Genomic DNA, 17,808 nt, shown 5'->3' with positions numbered 1-17,808 from the left:
TGGGGCCTCGGTGCTGAGCCGGTGGGTCAGAGAGATCCACCTTGGAATCCACCAATTAGAATCTTGAAATTGCCCTTGGGCTCCTTTCTCCTTTCCCAAAATGGGGGATCGTGCTTAGCTCTTCTCTTGGGGGGAGAAACCGGCCCGCGTGCGGGAAGCGCTGGGCACTCGCGGGGAGCCGCAGCCGTTACACCCCAGCCGCGGTGGCCCCTGGACTCTCATCCGGTTTTCCAGCTGCGGGCACAAACGAGGCCAGAAGGGAAAACCTAGCCCTCCTGGGGCTGAGTCGGGGTCCCGGTTTCCGGTGGGAAGAGTTGGCTCCACCCGGAAGTCGTGGATTCCCCGGGAGCTCCGCAGCCTAGAGCGGGCGCGCGTCCCGGCGGTTGCCTAGCAACGTCCAGCCGCGACCCCGGGGGGCCATGGAGGTGCCTAGCGGGACCAAGGAGGCGCCGAGCGGGTCCTCGGCGACGCCCGTCCGGACCACGGAGGCTCCCGTCGGGACTGTGAGCGCCGCGGTCCAGGAGCACCTGCGGCAGTTGTGTCTGCACGAGTTTCCGTGTGGCGCGGGCAGCTGGGTGCGGGCGACGGCGGGAGGGACCTGGGGGTCGCTGTGGGCGGGCCGGCCAGGGCTTAGGGACTGAGAGCCGGGCCAGGCAGGGCAGAGGGGGTGGGTCTGGGGACGCCGGTGACGGGACTCCTGCCCAGTCCTATAGTAATGACTCTTCCTACAGATAGCAGGTTTAGGGAGCAACCTGCCTGGGGGTGGGCGCGGGGTCGTAGCTGTGGCCCCCCTGGGCCTGGGGGAGTTGAACACATCCGCCCCGCTGGGGAGGGCCTCTCGCTTCCCTAGAGACAGCAGGAGAGCGAAGCCAGCAGTTGGGACCCCGCTGCCATGTGGCCAGAAGGGCCGTCACCAGCTAAGTGCCCCTGGCGGCGGGGGGGGGGGGGGGAACAGGGCCGCGAGATGGGGTCCCGAAGTGTGCAGGAACGTCCTGAGGCTGGAAGGGCGGCGGTGGGAAGCCGGGCCCCACACACTCCTTGGCGCTCAGGGCCTCCCTCAGCAGGAGTTCAGTGCAGGCAGTGACTGATCCCGTGCCTGGGATGACGCTGGGCTTCAGGGTTTGGAGACGACGTTCCTGGAGGAAGGAGAGGGAGACAGTAAACTCTGGGACAAGTTCGTCTGCCTTCCACTCACTGGCGTGGAAAGGCTCTGAATTCACCTTTCAGCCTTGCCTTCTCTCCACTAATGACGTCCCACAAGCCCCCTTTTGCACTTTCTTGCTTCTAGGACAGAAATCTTCCCTTAAATGTAGAATCATCCACTGGCATCTTTCAGGGTCCCAGCTCAAAAGCAAACTTCTGAAGGCAGGAATAGTTCTTTTCATTATTTTTTAAGTTTCTCTTGTCTGTCGTGACATCCACAGCTGGTTATCAGCCTAAAGCACCAATTACTTGTCTAAACGTCTGAACTCTTCGTCCCTGGTTGTCCTATTTTACAAGCTGTTCAGTCCTGAGACTTTCGGCTCCTAGAAATTCTGCACCTCCACCTCTGCAGAACAAGTCTCGATTTCTTCCTCGAACGCCGCGCACGTGGAGGGAGCTGACCCCCAGAGAGGAGGAGGCCGCGAGCTCCGGGGAGGAGACGGTGCAGGACCTGCTGGGCCTGGTCTGCAGTCCGCAGTCGCCCTGGGCCCTGCCGGAAGACTCCAGCGCGGAGGACCGGTTCCTGAGACAGCTGGCCGTCCAGAATCCCCTGATGCTCAAAGACACCTTCCTGTACTCCTATTTCAGGTCCCTCCGGGTGGTGGACAAGCAGGTGAGTGTGGGGGCACCTGGAGGCGATGGACAGCGTTAGGGAAGACCTGGGCGCCAAGTGGGAGAGGCCGGGTTAGCTCCATTCTGTTTCTGGTTCTTCGCCCCACCGGGCTGCCAGGCAGAGCGAGCCGCTCACCGGCTCTTTGTCACCTGGCTTCTCCCTGCACCCTGGGTGGAAGTCCACAGCGTATCTTAGAGAGCTGGTTTTGGGGCACCCTGCCTGGGTCCAGGTAGGGACCTCGCAGGTGTTCATGCTGGTTTTACTTCTTTTCGGCTGTGGGGCCGGCTCCGGGGGGACGAGACACAGTACTATAGTAATTGCTGTTTCTAAAAAGCCTTCTTTGCTTATATCGATAACGGAGCCCAAAGCTTGCATGGGAACTCGGCCTCTGACTTCCCGAGCTTGCGCCCCCTTTCCCAGAGAAACTGGGTGACACGGTGCTTGGGGGATGGGAAGGGGGAGCAACCAGTTTGCCTGGGACTTGCCCGGTGTTAACACCGAACTTCCATGTGCCTGGGACCCCTGAGTCCCAGGCAGGCTGGCATGGTTGCCGCCCTAGAGAAGAGAGGCCCTCGGGGAGGGTCCCAATGTCTCTGACACAGGGGGAGCTGAGGACTCACGGACAGGCTCTGGTCTGGCCCTGCTGTTTGTGACCCACGGTGATGCCTTAAGACCCCCTGGTTCACTGCGGCTTGGGGGAGGGGGGACAGCCACGGAGAATGGGGCTCCTGCCCTCTGGGGCTCCCAGCCCAACAAGGGCCACAGGTCACTGAGCTGGAAATGGTCTGACACCCCCAGTCGGGAGGGGTGAGGGCTGGAGAGGTGAGAGGTCGGAGCCACACCTGAGACGTGCGGGTCCTGGCAGCAGGAAGCAGGAGAGGCTCACAGGGAGGATGGGGGTCAGGGTGCAGGGAACGGCGGAAGGACAAGCTGTTGCCATCCTCACGGCGGCTGGGGGGCTGCTCCACGCTGCCTCCCTGCCTCCCTCCACCAGCTCTTCGCGCCCCCTCCTCGATTTCCAGGTGAGCCTGGTGGACAAGGACCTGCTGAAGTTCCCGAGGCTGGAGGAGTTGGTGCTGAGCGCCAATCAGATCAGGGAGGTCACTGCCGCCAATCTGCCCCCGACTCTCAAGGTAAAGGAGGTCAGACCAAGCTCACGTCTGGGAGGGCACGCTGCCAGGGGACCTCCACCGCCACCTGACATGCCTTGCCGCGGGCAAGGCCCAGCTCCAGGCCCTTCAGGGGGGTGTCAGGGCTTGCAGAAGTAGAATTTCCGCAGACTCAGCGCTTCCCTTCCCAGGGAGACAGAGCCCAAAAGGCAGGCAGGGACTCCGACTCATGTGCACCAGGGTTCGTGGCAGCATCATTCATGATTGCCAAAAGGTGGGGACAACCCCAGTGTCTACCCACAGATGGTGGAAAAACACAGTGGGGCCTGTCCCTGCAGGGGACTGTGATTCAGCCATAAAAAGGAGTGACCCAGGCTACACCGCCCATGAACCTGAAAACGTGATGCTGAATGATGAAGGCCAGACATGGAAGGCTACGTGTCGGATGGTGCCAGCTCCATGAACTGTGCAGAAGGGACAGATCCAGGGGCAGACACTCGGGGGGAGGTTACCAGTGGCCGTGCGGGTGGGGGCGGGGCCGTGGGGAACTGTGGCTTTTGTGGAGCAGAGTGTCTGGGGCGGTGAGAAAATTCCGACATAGATCGTGATGACGGTGGTCTGACAATGGGAATGAACTTAACGCCACTGAGTCTGGTACTTAAAGTGTTTCAAGTGGCAGATGACGAGAGATACATTTCACCGCAATAAAAAGGTGTTTAAATATAAAGGCAGGCCAGGTTTTCTCATTAAGTCTTAGGCTCAGCATATCAAAATGGTCTCAATTTTATCTTGTTTTAATTTAAATTTTATCTCTGAATTCTAACTTAACATGGACGTTGATTTGTACTGGTGTCAGGTGCACAGCGCGCTGCCTAGACAATCGTGTGCTCTCCCAGGTGACCCCCCGACACTTCCAGGATGCCCCTGGCCCCGTACAGAGTTGCTATCACATCACCGACTGTGTTTCCTCTGTGTGCTGTACATCCCCTTGACTATTTTGTAACCACCAATCCGTACTTTTTTTTTATTTCGTAGAGACTTTATTTATTTATTTTTAGAAAGAGGGGAAGGGAGGGAGAAAGAGGTAGAGAAACATCAATGTGTGGTTGCCTCTCGTGCGCCCCCTACTGGGGAACCTGGCTCATAACCCAGGCGTGTGCCCTGACTGGGAATCAAACCAGCAACCCTTTGGTTCACAGGCCCTCGATTAATCCACTGAGCTGCACCAGCCAGGTGTGGCTTCTTAATTCCTTAAAAAATGGTCTCACTTTTACACCGAGTGCTGGGATTAGTAGATTTCCTGGCAGAGGGGCTGAGAACTAGAGCTCAGGGCCACGGTCAAGAAAACTCCAAGCAAGGCCTTGGAGGCGGGAACCAGAACCACTGCTGTTTTCTGTCCAGGTTCCTCTGGCTTTTCCAGATGATACCGAGCCCAGGTCCAGCTGCCTGCCCTGTGAAAGCCAATGATCAAGAGACGGGGGGCTCTGGCCAGGTAGCTCCATTGGTTAGAGCGTTGTCCTGATACACCGTGGTTGCAGGTTCAATCCCTGGTCAGAGCACACAGAAAAGCAACCAGTGAGTCCTGACCAGTGTTGCTTGGTCAGTTGGGCGTCATCCCACAAGGTGAAAGGTCACCGGTCCGATTCCTTGTCTGGACACAAGCCTGGGTCGTGGGTTTGGTCCCCACTCGGCACATACGGGAGGCAACCGATCAATGTTTCTCTCTTACATTGATGTTTCTCTCTCTCTCTTTCTCCTTTACTCTCTCTCTAAAAATAAATAAAATCTTTAACAAAAAAATAAAATAAGTCAGCAAGCAAGCAACCAATGAATGCATAAATAGATAGAACAGCAAAAAATGATGTCTCTCTTCCTTCCTCTCTTTCTCTAAAATCGATACATTAAAAAAGAGAGAGAGAGACGGGTTGGCGGAAGGAAAGTAAGTTTATTCGAGAGCCGGCAACCTGAGAAAGTCGGACATGCTGGCCACCGAGACCATCTTTAGGTCTCAGGCGGAGGGAGGGGAACAGACACGTGGATCCCGGGGAGGGGTCGGAAAGCCTCCTGGGTGCGGACACGCCCCGTCCATTCCGATAAGGATCTCCAGCCTCCTGACTTCACGTCATTCTGGTTGTACGTCGTTCTGGTTTTATGTCATCCTGGTTTGACGGTTGGAGGTCACCAAATCTCCCAGAGCTGGGAGGCCTGACGGTCAGAGTCTGCCTCTTTTGAAGTTAGTTCCTAGAATTCTTATATAAGCGCACTGTTTATCTGTAAGCTACATATTAGTCAGACTCAGCCCTTACAGAGACAGTGTGGAAAGGAGGGTGGGTGGGTCGCACAGAGACCTGGCTGCAGGTCTCGGAGTTGCCAGTGTCATGCATGTCCCCTCCCCTGTGCCCCAGCGTCACCTCCCGTCCCCAATTTTGAAGTTTCCCTCCCAGAAGAAAACGAAACTTTCCAACGCCCGCAGCAGGGACACGTAGGTCCCGGACTTTCACGAGGGAGTCCAGGCGGGGCGGGCGGGCCCGACGCCTCGGACGGGCACCTCCTCTGCCGCGTTCCCCCCGCAGAGGGGGGCTCACGGGCGCCCTCCCCACCCCCAGGTGCTGGAGCTCTACGACAACGCCATCACCAGCTTGGAGTGCCTGTGTGCGCACCCGCCGCCCGGCCTCCAGCACCTGGGGCTGGGCCACAACAAGCTCCTGGGCCCCCAGCAGAGTCTGTACCTCACCGCCGAGCACTGGTAACACGGGACCCCAAGGAGGCAAGGGGAAGGGGCTTGGGCGTGCGACCCTGGGGGGCCTGGAGGGCCCCGCTCCGCTCTCTGCTGTAATAACTCGTGCTCGGCTGCTGAGTCCGGACCGGAGGCTCATGTCTCCGACCCAATAAAAGCGGCCCCACAGGAGGCTGAGAAAGCCAGAGCTTCGCCGGGCGCAGAGCAGGCCCCAGACCCAGGCCCCGCCGTCACGTACACTGCAGACGGGGCAGTTCCCCGAGGGGGGCTGCCTTGTGCCGCAGGAAGGCCACCGGCATCCCCGGCCTCTCCCCACTGGGAGCTGGCAGCACCCACCCCGCACCAGTGGTGACAACTGACGTGTCTCCCGTGGCTGCCGAGGCGGGCAAGGCTGCCCTGAGCGGGGCACCACTGCCCCCTGGACAGCCCTCGGTGGGCAAAACGTGGGCAACAGACAACCCCAACCTGAGGGAGAGGAGGCCAGGGGCTGCCCGGGAAAGGCTGTGGGAGGCAGCCGGCCCAGAGGCTGGTCGGAGCGGGCTGTGCGGTGCCCCCCCCTTGGCCGAGGTCCACGTGGTTCCCTCCCCCACGGCCCAGGAGGGGCAGAGGGCATTGGTCAGCGTCGCTGCCCCGCTTTCCCACGTAATGGGGGGGGGATGCGCTCTCACCTCTGTGTGTCCTGCCCACGCCCCCTCGCCGCACTGGGCCGTGCCCAGGTGATTCTCCCACAGACCCTGGCTGTCGGGTTGTAGCTCAGGTGCACTTGGCCTGCAGCCAGGACCATAGACAGTACCAAGTGCTCCGGCGTTTTCTTGGGAAAATAATACCATAACCTAGGTAACCTTTGTATGCTGAGTGTGGATTTCATAAAATCATGTAAAACCTCCATCTTTCAATGCTTTGAAGTTAAAAGGAAGGTGGACATCTTATTACCCGACTTCGTGGATACTTCCCCTGTTCTGTGGACGGGCTGATTGTGGGTCAAGACCATGTATTCCCCACCAGTGGGCTGGCCCAGCAGGACCCGAGGGGACGTGCTCCGAGCTGGTGTGCAGGAGGGTCATGGGTTGGGGGGGCCCCAGAGATGTGCTAAGGAAGAGTCTCCCCGTCCCTCTCACCTCCCTTCTCAGTGCCGAGTTCAGTTTGCTTTCCAGTCCACTTGGCCCTGGGGGACTGCCTGCCCCCACTGGCCCTCCGCCCCTCCTCCATCCTGTGGCCCCAGAGCTGGACCAAATAGCTTCCAGTGGTCAGTTGCCAGCCAGCTTTGGAAAGTGTCCTCCAGCTTCCAGACCCATCACGGCTCCTGCATCTCCTCCCCTGTCCCCAGATCACCTGACACTATGTCCCCACCCAGTGCCCCTCCCCAAAGGGGCTCTGCTCTGCTGGCCTTGTCAGTCAGCCTCTGTCCGGAACCTTCCAGACACACCACACCGAGCCAGGCTCCCCGGGAGCTGCCGAGCGTTTAACCTGCAAGAGGAGATGTGTGTCTGTGGGAGTCAGGCAGAGGCAGGATGTGACCGGGCCGCCTCTGACGTGGGGGCCGGCAGTGCCACCGAGCGTGGGCAGGAGAGCCAGAAGGGCCCTCGCTGTGTTGGGGGGCTAACACGGCCAAGGGCCACCCAAGGCGGGCCAGTCCCCCTCCTACCCTCAGCACCCGCCTCCTGTCTGCCCTGGGCCTGGAGTGCGGGGCAGGGGGAGGCCGGGCGGGCAGGTGGGTCAGACCGCTCTGCTCCCCTTCCAGGCCCAACCTCGTGTCCCTGGACCTGAGCTTCAACGACCTGGTAGACCTGCAAGGCATGGTCGCCAGCCTCAGCACCCTGCCCTGCCTGCGGCTCCTGGTGCTTCAGGGGAACCCGCTGGCCCTGGTCCCCTACTACCGGGGCTTCACCATCGACAGCCTGGCCCGGCTCTGCGTGCTGGACGACGTCACCGTGTCTCCCACCGAGAAGTACCAGTTCCGGGGCCTCCGCAACAGGGGAGGTGAGGCAGCTGACATGCCGGCTCCAGGGCCCCCCCGCTGCCCACCTGCCATGTTCCCTGGGTGGGCTGTCCCCACGGCTCCCTGGTGGGCCCAGAGCCTGGTCGGGTGGGGCTCACCTTCTTTCTCAGTCCCTCCCAGAATTGATTCCTACGATCAGGGTCTGGGGACAGAAGGGCTAGGGAGGCTGGGACCTGCTCTGTCCCCTCCCTTCCCAGGCACAATGGGAAGCATTCTCAAGGCAGCTTCTTCATGTCCATGGTGGCTTGAGATCACCCCCTTCTGGCTGCGAGCGGCACCGGCGCCTTCTCGAGCCCGCGCTCTGGCTCTGCAACCGCCCTGCGGGGCAGCGGCTATCATTCCCATCATGCAGATGGGGACACAAGGCAACGAGGGGTGGCCACTGGTCACTGCAACTGAGCCGAGTCTGCGAACTGCGGGGCTCCGCCCACCCCGCGGCCCGCGGTTCCCGCCTCCCGCCCCGCGGCGCCCCTCACTCCTGCCCGTCCCCCCGCAGACCTCTTGGCACCTGAGGCACAGCTCGTGGTGACCATCGGAAACCTCGGAGGGGTCCCGGACACCTCGGTCTTGGACCCGGAGCCGGGCCCGCAAGGCCCCATCATCTCGTACAGCTACTACGTGACCTACGACTTCGTGGAGGACGAAGAGAGCGACAGGGACGAGTACCTGGAGGAGCTGGCCGAGGTGCGCGCCCGGGCCGCCCCGGACCCGGGCTCCGAGCCGGGTTGCCTTTCTCGTAACTGAAACGACTCCCAGCCACTCACCCTCCTGTCCCCCGAAAATAAGAGCAAAAGGCCTAACAAGGGAGCAAGCAGCCCAGAGTGTCGCCCCCAGACTGAGGGCTCCCCGCGCCCCTGCCACCCCCGCCCGGCTGGTGCTGCTCTGCCCCCTCGCGGAGGAAACCGGGCCGGTCCACGCGCCCCCTGAGTTCCCGCGCGCGCCCCACCCGAGACCCGCCCAGACGCTGCGTCCGCCCCTGCGCACCCGCCCCCGCCGGCGCCGGGCCCACCGCCCCGGGGGGCTCTCCACTCCGCGCGTCTGCCCCGGCAGGTCTTCAAGCGCTCGCCCAGCCAGGAGCAGCCGGGCCAGGAGGCCACCGAGCAGGCTGCGGGCTCCGCCGAGTCCGCGCCCCCGTCCGCGTCCCCGTCGGCCGAGCTGGAGGGGTCCCTGGGCTCCGCCGCGTTTTCGTCCCCGGCCGGGTCGGCGGACTCCGCACAGGAGCTGGCCAAGCTGCGGCCGAGGGTCGACCCCCGGCTCTTCCCGTCCCCGGGGTAAGGACGGGGCCCGGGTCGCCACGGTCCCAGCCCGGCCGGACCCCACCGCCCCTCCGGGTCTGGTCCGGTCCGCTGAGCGCCCCCTGGAGCCTGGGCGCGGGCCGCGGGGACCCCTCGGGGCGGTGCGGGTTCGGGACTCGGCTCTCTCCTCGAGAGCCCGCACCTCCCAGCCCGAGTGCGGCTGAGTCTCCCTCCCCGGGGGCCGGGGGGGGGGGGCTGGCTTCGCCGCCCGCCCCGGGAGAAGGGGGAGAAGGAGGGCGCAGCGCCTTTTTTCGGCCTCGGGGGTGGAAACCGTTTCCGTCTACCGTTCGTGGGCCCCCGCCTCACCGCGGTTCGCGTCCCCCGGTTATCGTCCCCCCAGCCGAGCGGCAGGCGCTCCCCGCCTTCCCGAGGGGTCCCGCGGGCTCCTGACAATAGAGTCAGGTCTCATTCAGGAACTATTTTGTTTTTTGTTTGTTCGTTTTTTTTTTAAATTTAATTTATTTATCTTTAGAAAGGAAAGGAGAGAAACATCAATGTGAGAAACATCAATGTGTGGTTGCTTCTCCTGTGTCCCCTGCTGGGAACTGGCCTGCAACCCACGCATGTGCCCTGACTGGGAATCGAACCAGGATCTGTTGGTTCACAGGCCTGTGCTCAATCCACTGAGCCACACCAGCCAGGGCTATTTTGTTCTCATTTTAAAACACGGAGCTTTGTTTGTTTTTTTGGTTTTGTGGGAGTTTTTTTTTGTTTTTTTTACAAACGCCCTGACATCGTGTGTGGCTGTGCTTCCCCACCACAGTGCAGGGACTGACCCCGTCACCGGGCCCAGCTGGTGGCCTCCCGCAGACCCTGCCACCAGGGCCTTCCAGGAGCTGCAGAAACTAGCTTCTCTCGGAGTGTGCGAAAATTTTATTTTTAAAAAATTATTTAAAACCTCATTTCCAAGGAAATGACACGGGTTCCTTGAAAATGTGGGGGAGCTCAAGCCGCCCCCCCCCATGCTGGTGTCCCCTGTGGGGACAGAGAAAAGACAGTGGACGGGCCAGCCGGGCACTGCCGCGGGCTGACAGGGTGGTGGTTGTAACTTTTGGAAAAGGTGAACAAAAAAAATAATAAGAGCCACAAATAATTCCACCACTTCAAACATTACGTAAATTAGAAAATGTCACTCTGCCCTTAATGGGCACGATTCTGGGTCTCTGGGCTGCAGATGGCAAGTAAGACAGCCCTTGGCCTGCGGGCCCTCACCCACCGCGGGAGGGCAGTGACCCAGCAGGAGTCACGGGGGCACCTCACCCTGCACAGCAACTGCCGCCCCGGGGAAGTCCGGGCAGGTGTGTGGGCCCCGAGACGGCAGGAGGGGGAGACAGGTGGCAGAAGCTTGGGGTGGGGGTGGAAAGGTCAACGGGGGGAAGCATGTTCTCAGGAGGGGCACCCACGTCGGATTTGTGCCTTGGTTGGGGCTGCGGCGGCGAAGGCCATCTGAAAGAGATTGAGCAACCGTTAATTACCCCAGATGCATTTGTAAACGGTATTTTACCACTTGGGAACAACTCAGGGAATTCGGAACACTTCTGCTTCTCCTTTGCTGAGGTTCTTAAACACTTCTGATTAGTTTCCACCCCTGTCCTCTGTCCCGTCACCCCTCACCCCCACTGAAGGGAGTCCCCACTCAGCATTCACCGGCCCACTTTCTTCATGACCTCTGTGCCCCCTTCCTGGCCTCCTGGTCCCGGCCCCACTTGGCAGCGGTCAGCTCCAGGCCCATGTCATCCCACAGTGCCCCACGGCCTGTTGCTGGCCTGGGCGATGACGCCCTGGGTTCCTGCCCCCACCCCCCAGAACGGTCCTCTTCAGCACCTCCCGCAAGCCCTGGGCAGACGTCATCTCCTGCAACTATGAGATGCAGCACACGCTCAGGGGCCTGGTGCCACTCAAGGCCTTCCTGCTGGCGGGGACCACGGTGACCATCGTGGAGGAGAAGGTGGGCTCTGGGGTCCCCGGACACGGACGCAGACACATTGCCCCTTCCCACTTCCGGGTTCCTATTTCGGCACCTGTGGCCCTGCCTGCTCCCGGGTTGCACCTTTCCAGAAAGCCCCCCGCCAGCCCCAGCTTGGCCGGGCTCACGCAAGGCCGCCTTGCTGCGTCCCCTAGATCCTGTCGTGGCCTGAGGTGCCACCTCCCGTGGACAGTCCCTTGCCTGCCAAGAAGGAAAAAGGGGAGAACAAGAAAGAGAAAGAGGAGACAGGCCAGAAGGGGCAAGACGGGAAGGACAAGGCCTCCACAGGGAAGAAGGAGACGACAAAGGTACCACCGGCCTGGGCAGTGGCTCTGGGTGCGTCCCTGGGGCCCCTGTCACCCTCCCGGCCTCTCCTCACAGGAACAGAAGGGGTCCAAGAAGAAGAGAGACCTTCCCAAGGACCTCCACCAGGACCCACCCATCCTGAGGGTGCTGGGCAGCAGCTCGGTGGTCCTGGAGCCGCTGCTGGTGGGCGAGTCCCTCGTGTCCACCCTCTGCAACTTCGGGGTGACCCGCACCTTGGAGTCCGACAGGCTGACATTCCTCAGGGTACCCTGGGGCCAGGCCGTGGGTGGGCCCGCTCCCCCCAGGAGACGCCGCGCTGCCTCTGCATCCACCCCTTCCCCCACACCCCCACCCTGTGAGCATCTTCTTTGGTGGTTCTCTCTCTCAGGACTCCAGGAATAAGAAAGCCAAAAAACGTAAGGGTGACGACGGGGACTGGTGGCCGGGGTGTTGTCTGAGGACCCGGGTCCGCCCACGGGAGCAGCACAGACCAGGCCGCTCGGGAACAACAGGCACTTCTTTCCCGCAGCTCTGGAGCCGGGGAGGCCCAAGAACAAGGCGCAGGCGGCAGGTGAGGGCCCCCTTCCTGGTTCACAGCTTCTCACGGGGTCGTGGCCTCTGAAGGCAGGGGCCGGAGGGGCTCTCCGGGGTTCCTTTTCTGAGGATGCTAGTCCCATCGTGATGACTCCGCCCTTGCACCCTAGTCACCTCCCGAAGGCTCCACCTACGAACACCATCACCTGGGGGGGCAGGACTGCACATACGAATGTGGGGGGCACCCACATTCTGGTCATAGCAGGACCTGCAGAGGAGGGAGCCTGTGTGGGACCATAGGGATGGAAGGATGGAGAACCTATCTTCCAGCAGTGCGTGGGCCACCCCACCCAAGGGCCAAGTCATCTTTTCTGTGGTCCGAGACCAGAGCCGCCTGCTGTGGGTCTCCCATGGCCGGGAAAGCATTCGGGGCTAGGAACCAGGACAAGGTGAAGGACTCGGGGATCCTGACCCATGGTCCCCTGGCTCAGCCGTCATCTGACTCCTGCTTCGGTTCATTAGACCCTAACTGCCCTAAGAGGAGTCTGGACTTGTTCTGTGGGTGGTGGGCAAGCCGCCCAAGTGTCTGAAAGAGCTAAGTTTCAGAGTTGAGTGTTGGAACGGCCTGGCTGGGAGGGGGAGGGGGAGGTGGCGGAGAGGGAGGTCAGCTGGCAGGCCGCCGCAAAGTGTGAGGCCAGGCCACAGCAGGCGGCGTCGCAGCAGGCAGAGAGTGGAAGCAGCCCGCGCGGGTCGATGGACGATGGGCAAAGTGCGGCACGGTCCCGCCCCTGTGCGCGGTGACTCAGCCATGGGAAGGGATGAAGCGCTAACCCCGCTACCGCAGCGCAGATGAGCCTTGAGAACAGAAGCCGAGTGAGAGAGGCCGGACACCAAAGGCCGTGCACGATCACATTTATATGAAATGTTCCGAATAGGCAAAGCCGTAGAAACAGGAAGTAGATTAGTTAGTGGTTGCTGGGCTCTGGGAGAGGCTGCCGCCCGTGGGCGCGGGGTTTCCATCTGGAGTGATGAAAGCGTTCTGGAATGGGGTGGCATTACATTGCGAATATGCTTTAAAAATGGTTAAAATGTTGAGTTTTATGAGAATTTTCTCAGTGAAAAAATTCATTGAGAACAGAAGTAGAAGGTCGGTATACTATGTAGATGAACAAGGAGGTTGAATACTGTTAAGGTGTCAGTTTCTCTCAAATTGATCTATAGATTTGATGCCATTTCAGTCTCAATCCTAGAGGGATTGTTTAAAAACAGAAATCGGCAATCTGATTTTAAAATGCATGTGGAACTGCGAAGGAGCTAGGATAGGCAAAATGACTTTGAAAAAGCACAATGGATTTATTTACACTGCTTGGATCCTAAGACCTTTACAAACATTGACACGTGAGTTGGGGCACAGCTATGGGGTTAAGATGGCCTCAGGGTTATTTTTGTTTACATTTTGTTTACATTGATATAAACCTTTCAAATGTCTGGCTTAATTGAGGATAGCTGCAATCGCCCAAGTCACTCTGGGGCCACTCCCTTGCGCTGAGTTGAAGTGTATGAAGGAAATCTGGGCCCCAGTTTTTTTAAAGATTATTATGACGTGAAAGCTGCATCTATAGGAATGGACGCTTTCATGATCAGCCACGTTAAAGGCCCCTGGGCTACTCTGCATTTTGAGCGGCTGACTTTTCCATGCACAGTTCGCAGCACCAGACCTTGGTCCTATGTAAAACGCTGAGTCACGCAGGTGTAGACTCAGGTCATCATACGCTACCCAAAACCCACACTTTTCAGTATCACCACCCATATGTATCATGAGAAGGGCCTCGGAGTGTGCGGGCAAACTAAGCTCGCGGTGGCAGATAGAATGTTGCAAAATTCGGATTTCTGTTCGAGTGTCAGGAATTTGTCGAAGTGCTTTCGGTTGCTTTCCCTGAAGTGCCAGGCTTACTTCATTTTTTTTTTTTTATAAAGAAACTATCTGCCAAATATTCACGTCTGAATAACCACAGTCTATCAGTGTCTTTTCAAGTGCAGCGGTGGTGCCTGGATCAAATGTGATTTCGCTTTATTCGATATTACGGAGTCTGAGCCGGGTCGGGCCGCGTCCGGACGCACGGAGGCCGGGCTGGCGTTTGGGGCCGGGCAGTGAGCCGGCTCCCGACTCCCGTACTCGTCCCCCGCTCAGTGTTCGTCGAGGGCGACTACCAGCCGGAGCCGCTGACGGTGGAGGTGCAGGTCCAGCTGACGCAGTGCCGCTCGGCCGAGGAGGCGCTGCGGGCCCTTGCTCTGTGGCCGAATTAAAGGCTGTTGTGAACACCGCAGCTCCGCGTCTGTCTGGCAGCCGCGCGTCCGGGAGCCGGGCGCTGCGGGAGCTGGGCGGGCCCAGCCACTCTGCGCCGTAGGGCCGCGGCGGGGAGCAGTAGAGACCCCCGGGTGGGAGGGGCTCGTGCCCGCAAAGCCCCGCCCACACGTAGGCGTGACCGCCGCTCAGGGCCCGCCCACCGCCCTGGTTGCGCGAGGTGCGTGCGGTCCGAGCTCCGGGTAGGAAGGAGCTCCGGGTCCGAGCTCCGCTGCCGGCGCTGCTTGTCGAACCCCTCGCCTGTGCCCGACCGGCGGCAAGGCTCAGGTAGGTCCACGAGGCGCGGGGCGTGCCCGGCCGCCACGCCCGGAGCCCCGCTACGAGACGTGCACAGAGGGGCGCCCCAGCTGTCCCGGGGACGCCCGAACCCTCCCAGGCGGCGCAGGGTCTGGCCGCGGCGGGCTCGTCGTCTCCTTCCTTCCCCGCTGTGACCGCGAGCCGGGCGTCGGGGACGGGTCCAGCCTGGGTCGGTAGCCTGGGCCGCTTGCCCTGGACGCCTCGACGCGCGGCGCCAGCGGCTCGTGGGCTCAGGCCCGGAGGGGTGCTCTCCGCGGGGCCCCTGGTTGGTGCTTCGCGACCCCGCGGCCCCGCAGAGACGCGTGGAAGGGACGACGAGCCCGCCCTGGGCTCTGCCGCGTCGTGACGGGTCGGGTCGCCGAGCCCTGTGAGGACCCGAGGGGTCCTCCAGAAACGACTGCAGACCCTTGGGACTCCGCACCCCACTTAGGGCGGGGTCGTGAGCTCGTCTCCGGAGGGAAGGGGAAGCGGGTGTGGAACTACAGGAGGCGCGGGGGCTGTGGGTCACGGCGTGCGGGCAGTGCGGGCCGCCGCGAGGTGGGGGCGCGGTGGGCAGAGCACTCAGGCCGCTAGACGCACAACACCCCGCCGCCCGCCCGGGGCGCCGGCCCTGGGCCCGCGTGCCGTCCACACCTGAAACTCATTTCTCACGCCTGAAACTCATTTCTCACGCCTGAAACTCATTTCCCAGGTCCGCAACCCACTGGGCCCCGCCGCCCGGGGCGCCGTCCCTGGGCCCGCGTGCCGTCCACACCTGAAACTCATTTCTCACGCCTGAAACCCACTGGGCTCGGCCGCCCGGGCCGCACCTGCGTTCTGACTAAGGCTGGTTCTCACCTGGGCTCCTGCTGCCATTCCCACTCCTCCGCAGCCCGTTATCTACTGGGGCAGCAGCGACGTGGCTTTCTGAACAGCCTGGCTCCTGCCGGCCTCTGCCCCTCCCTCCTGGGGCCCCGGGTCTGCCATTGCCCGGGCACTTCCCCAGCCCCTCACCGCGGCCTGCGCGCCCTGTGCGCCCTGCGGCTGTGTCCCCAGCCTCCCGCACCGCGAGCTCCGCGCCTGGCTGCGCACCCTGGCTGGCACGGTCCCCCAGATGGTTACAGGGATCGTTACTGCATTCCGTTCTTGCTCAGACGTCCTTTATCAGGGTGGGCGCTCTAAACCACTGTGGGTCAGACAACATACCGTCCCTGGATTCTGTGACACTGCTGGAATGTCCTCAGCACTATCTGACATTCGTGCCGGTTTTTAGGGTCTGTCCCTCCTTTCGAGGGCTGTGACCCTGGCACCAACACCCCAAGCAGCTACAGAAGATCTGTGTGGGGCAGCAGGGACAACAGGCCGAGGCCAGTGCTGGTAGACTGGACAGACGTGATGTCCTGTCAGACCAGGACAGTGTGGCCAGAGGGGTGGAGAGGGGGGCATTAGAGCCGGACTTTGCTGCCCTGGACTTGGGGCAGGCGCCTCTGCGGGCAGGTCTCCTTGCTTCCTCCCTGGGGCGTCTCCAGCCCTCCCACTACCCGACTGCTCCCCCTGTGCCTGTGGCTGCTCACTGACCCCCAGGTTGGCTCCCAGGAAGCCCAGGCCCCTTCAGCGGGCGTGCCCTGTGGTGGCCGCCCCCCCCCCCCCCCATCTCCTGCTCTGTTAGGGCTGTCACCCAATGCGGGGCCTGCCGCCAGCAGACCAGACTTTTTGGGAATCATGACTTTAGACAGGGGAACCCAGGATGTCATGTTTGATAGTTAGAATGAATTTTACCAGAAGCTAAACTAGCTTTGTGCCATTTCCACTAAAGCATGTAAGGGACTGGTTTCATTGGGAAAATGCTGAAAATGCTCATGGCCCCTCAGTTTTAAAGTGGCTGACCTAAGAGCCCCCCGATGGACGACAGACCAGGTATGCTCACTCTGTCCTCAGGGAGGACTCTGGAAAGAGGAGGACCTGCTGAAATGAATAATTAAGGCTCCAAGGCCAGCCAGGACTTAGACTAGACTCCGAGTTGTGGGTAGTGGGGACTCTCGGGACCCGGGGATCAGGGATGGCACAACCCACTGACACGCTCTTCCCTCGCAGGCCCCGCCATGTTCCACAGGCTGGGCTGGCTGGTCCTGTACAGCCTGGCCGTGCTGCTGCTCAGCTGCCTGCTCCTCCTGAAGAAGGAGGCCGAGCCTGCGGGAGCCCGCCAGCCCTTCTGGGCTCCCCCGGGGCCCCGCCACAGCCCGTGTCCACCCAACCACACAGTGGCCAATGCCTCCCTATCCCTGCCCAGCCGTCACCGCCTCTTCTTGACCTATCGCCACTGCCGCAACTTCTCCATCTTGTTGGAGCCTTCAGGCTGTGCCAAGGATGTCTTTCTGCTCCTGGCCATCAAGTCACAGCCTGGCCACGTGGAGCAGCGTGCAGCCATCCGAGGCACATGGGGACGGGCAGGGGACTGGGCTAGGGGCCGGCAGCTGAGACTGGTGTTCCTTCTCGGGGTGGGGGGACCTGCACCCCCAACCCAGCTGCTGGCCTACGAGAGTCGGGAGTTTGGTGACATCCTGCAGTGGGACTTTGCTGAGGACTTCTTCAACCTGACCCTCAAGGAGCTGCACCTGCAGCGCTGGGTGGCAGCTGCCTGTCCCCAGGCACACTTTGTGCTAAAGGGAGATGACGATGTTTTTGTCCATGTCCCCAATGTCTTGGAGTTCCTGGATGGCTGGGATCCAGCCCAGGACCTCCTGGTGGGAGATGTCATCCGCCAGGCTCTACCTAACAGGAACACCAAGGTCAAATACTTCATCCCACCCTCCATGTACAGAGCCCGCCACTACCCGCCCTACGCTGGGGGTGGGGGGTATGTCATGTCCAGAGCCACTGTGCAGCACCTCCAGGCAGCCGTGGAAGAGGCCGAACTCTTCCCCATTGACGACGTCTTCGTGGGCATGTGCCTGAGGAAGCTGGGGGTGAGCCCCGTGCACCACGCCGGCTTCAAGACGTTCGGCATACGGCGGCCCCTGGACCCCCTGGACCCCTGCCTGTACAGAGGGCTGCTCCTGGTGCACCGCCTCAGCCCCCTGGAGATGTGGACCATGTGGGCACTGGTGACAGATGAGGGGCTCAAGTGCACAGCTGCTCCCTTGTCCCGGCTCTGAGGGATGGGCTGAGTTTCCTCTCATGAGAAATCAACGAACTTGAAACTTGACCTGTGACCATCTATAGGAAATGCTTAGTTTTGGTAAGCTGCTCTCAACTTTTCCAACTTTGATTAAAAACACTGCAACCTGGCTTACTTCTATGGGATGTGTTGAATGGGAGCTAGGACTCCAAGGGCTGGGGGGCTGCTGGAGACCCATGGGGCTAGACCTGTCTCGGGGCAGGGGCCAAAGTAGGGGGCTGCTGAGG

General features: G+C 61.1%; 1 protein-coding gene across 2 annotated transcripts; it reads left to right on the top strand.

Moving 5' to 3' along the window:
• The first annotated feature begins 2,874 nt into the window (after positions 1–2,874).
• LOC119060764 (N-acetyllactosaminide beta-1,3-N-acetylglucosaminyltransferase 4) lies at positions 2,875–17,684 on the top strand. 2 transcript variants are annotated; one of them, XM_053669885.1, is made up of 10 exons: positions 2,875–2,949; positions 7,404–7,642; positions 8,158–8,345; positions 8,712–8,932; positions 10,763–10,904; positions 11,078–11,230; positions 11,304–11,492; positions 11,617–11,644; positions 11,758–11,799; positions 16,498–17,684. In XM_053669885.1, exons 2-10 carry the CDS (start codon positions 7,459–7,461, stop codon positions 17,556–17,558), a joined length of 2,208 nt encoding a protein of 735 aa, XP_053525860.1. In that variant the 5' UTR covers positions 2,875–2,949; positions 7,404–7,458; the 3' UTR covers positions 17,559–17,684. The 2 variants fall into 2 exon arrangements, with proteins under 2 accessions (XP_053525860.1, XP_053525861.1); XM_053669886.1 differs by lacking the exons at positions 2,875–2,949; positions 7,404–7,642; positions 8,158–8,345; ... (4 more) ...; positions 11,617–11,644; positions 11,758–11,799 and adding an exon at positions 14,322–14,394.
• Positions 17,685–17,808: the final 124 nt, after the last annotated feature.

The sequence above is a fragment of the Artibeus jamaicensis genome, unplaced genomic scaffold (assembly GCF_021234435.1).
Source record: "Artibeus jamaicensis isolate MK-2021 breed Jamaican fruit bat unplaced genomic scaffold, CSHL_Jam_final contig_525, whole genome shotgun sequence".
Lineage (NCBI taxonomy): Eukaryota > Metazoa > Chordata > Mammalia > Chiroptera > Phyllostomidae > Artibeus > Artibeus jamaicensis.
The sequence above is the reverse complement of the archived record's forward strand: the minus strand, read 5'-3'. Positions and strand labels throughout refer to the sequence as shown.

Coding starts and splice junctions, on each gene's coding strand:
- LOC119060764 (XM_053669885.1), top strand. CDS start 7,459: ATGGTCGCCAGCCTCAGCACCCTGCCCTGCCTGCGGCTCCTGGTGCTT. Junction 8,346..8,711: donor ACCTGGAGGAGCTGGCCGAG/GTGCGCGCCCGG, acceptor CTGCCCCGGCAG/GTCTTCAAGCGCTCGCCCAG. Junction 8,933..10,762: donor CGGCTCTTCCCGTCCCCGGG/GTAAGGACGGGG, acceptor CCCACCCCCCAG/AACGGTCCTCTTCAGCACCT.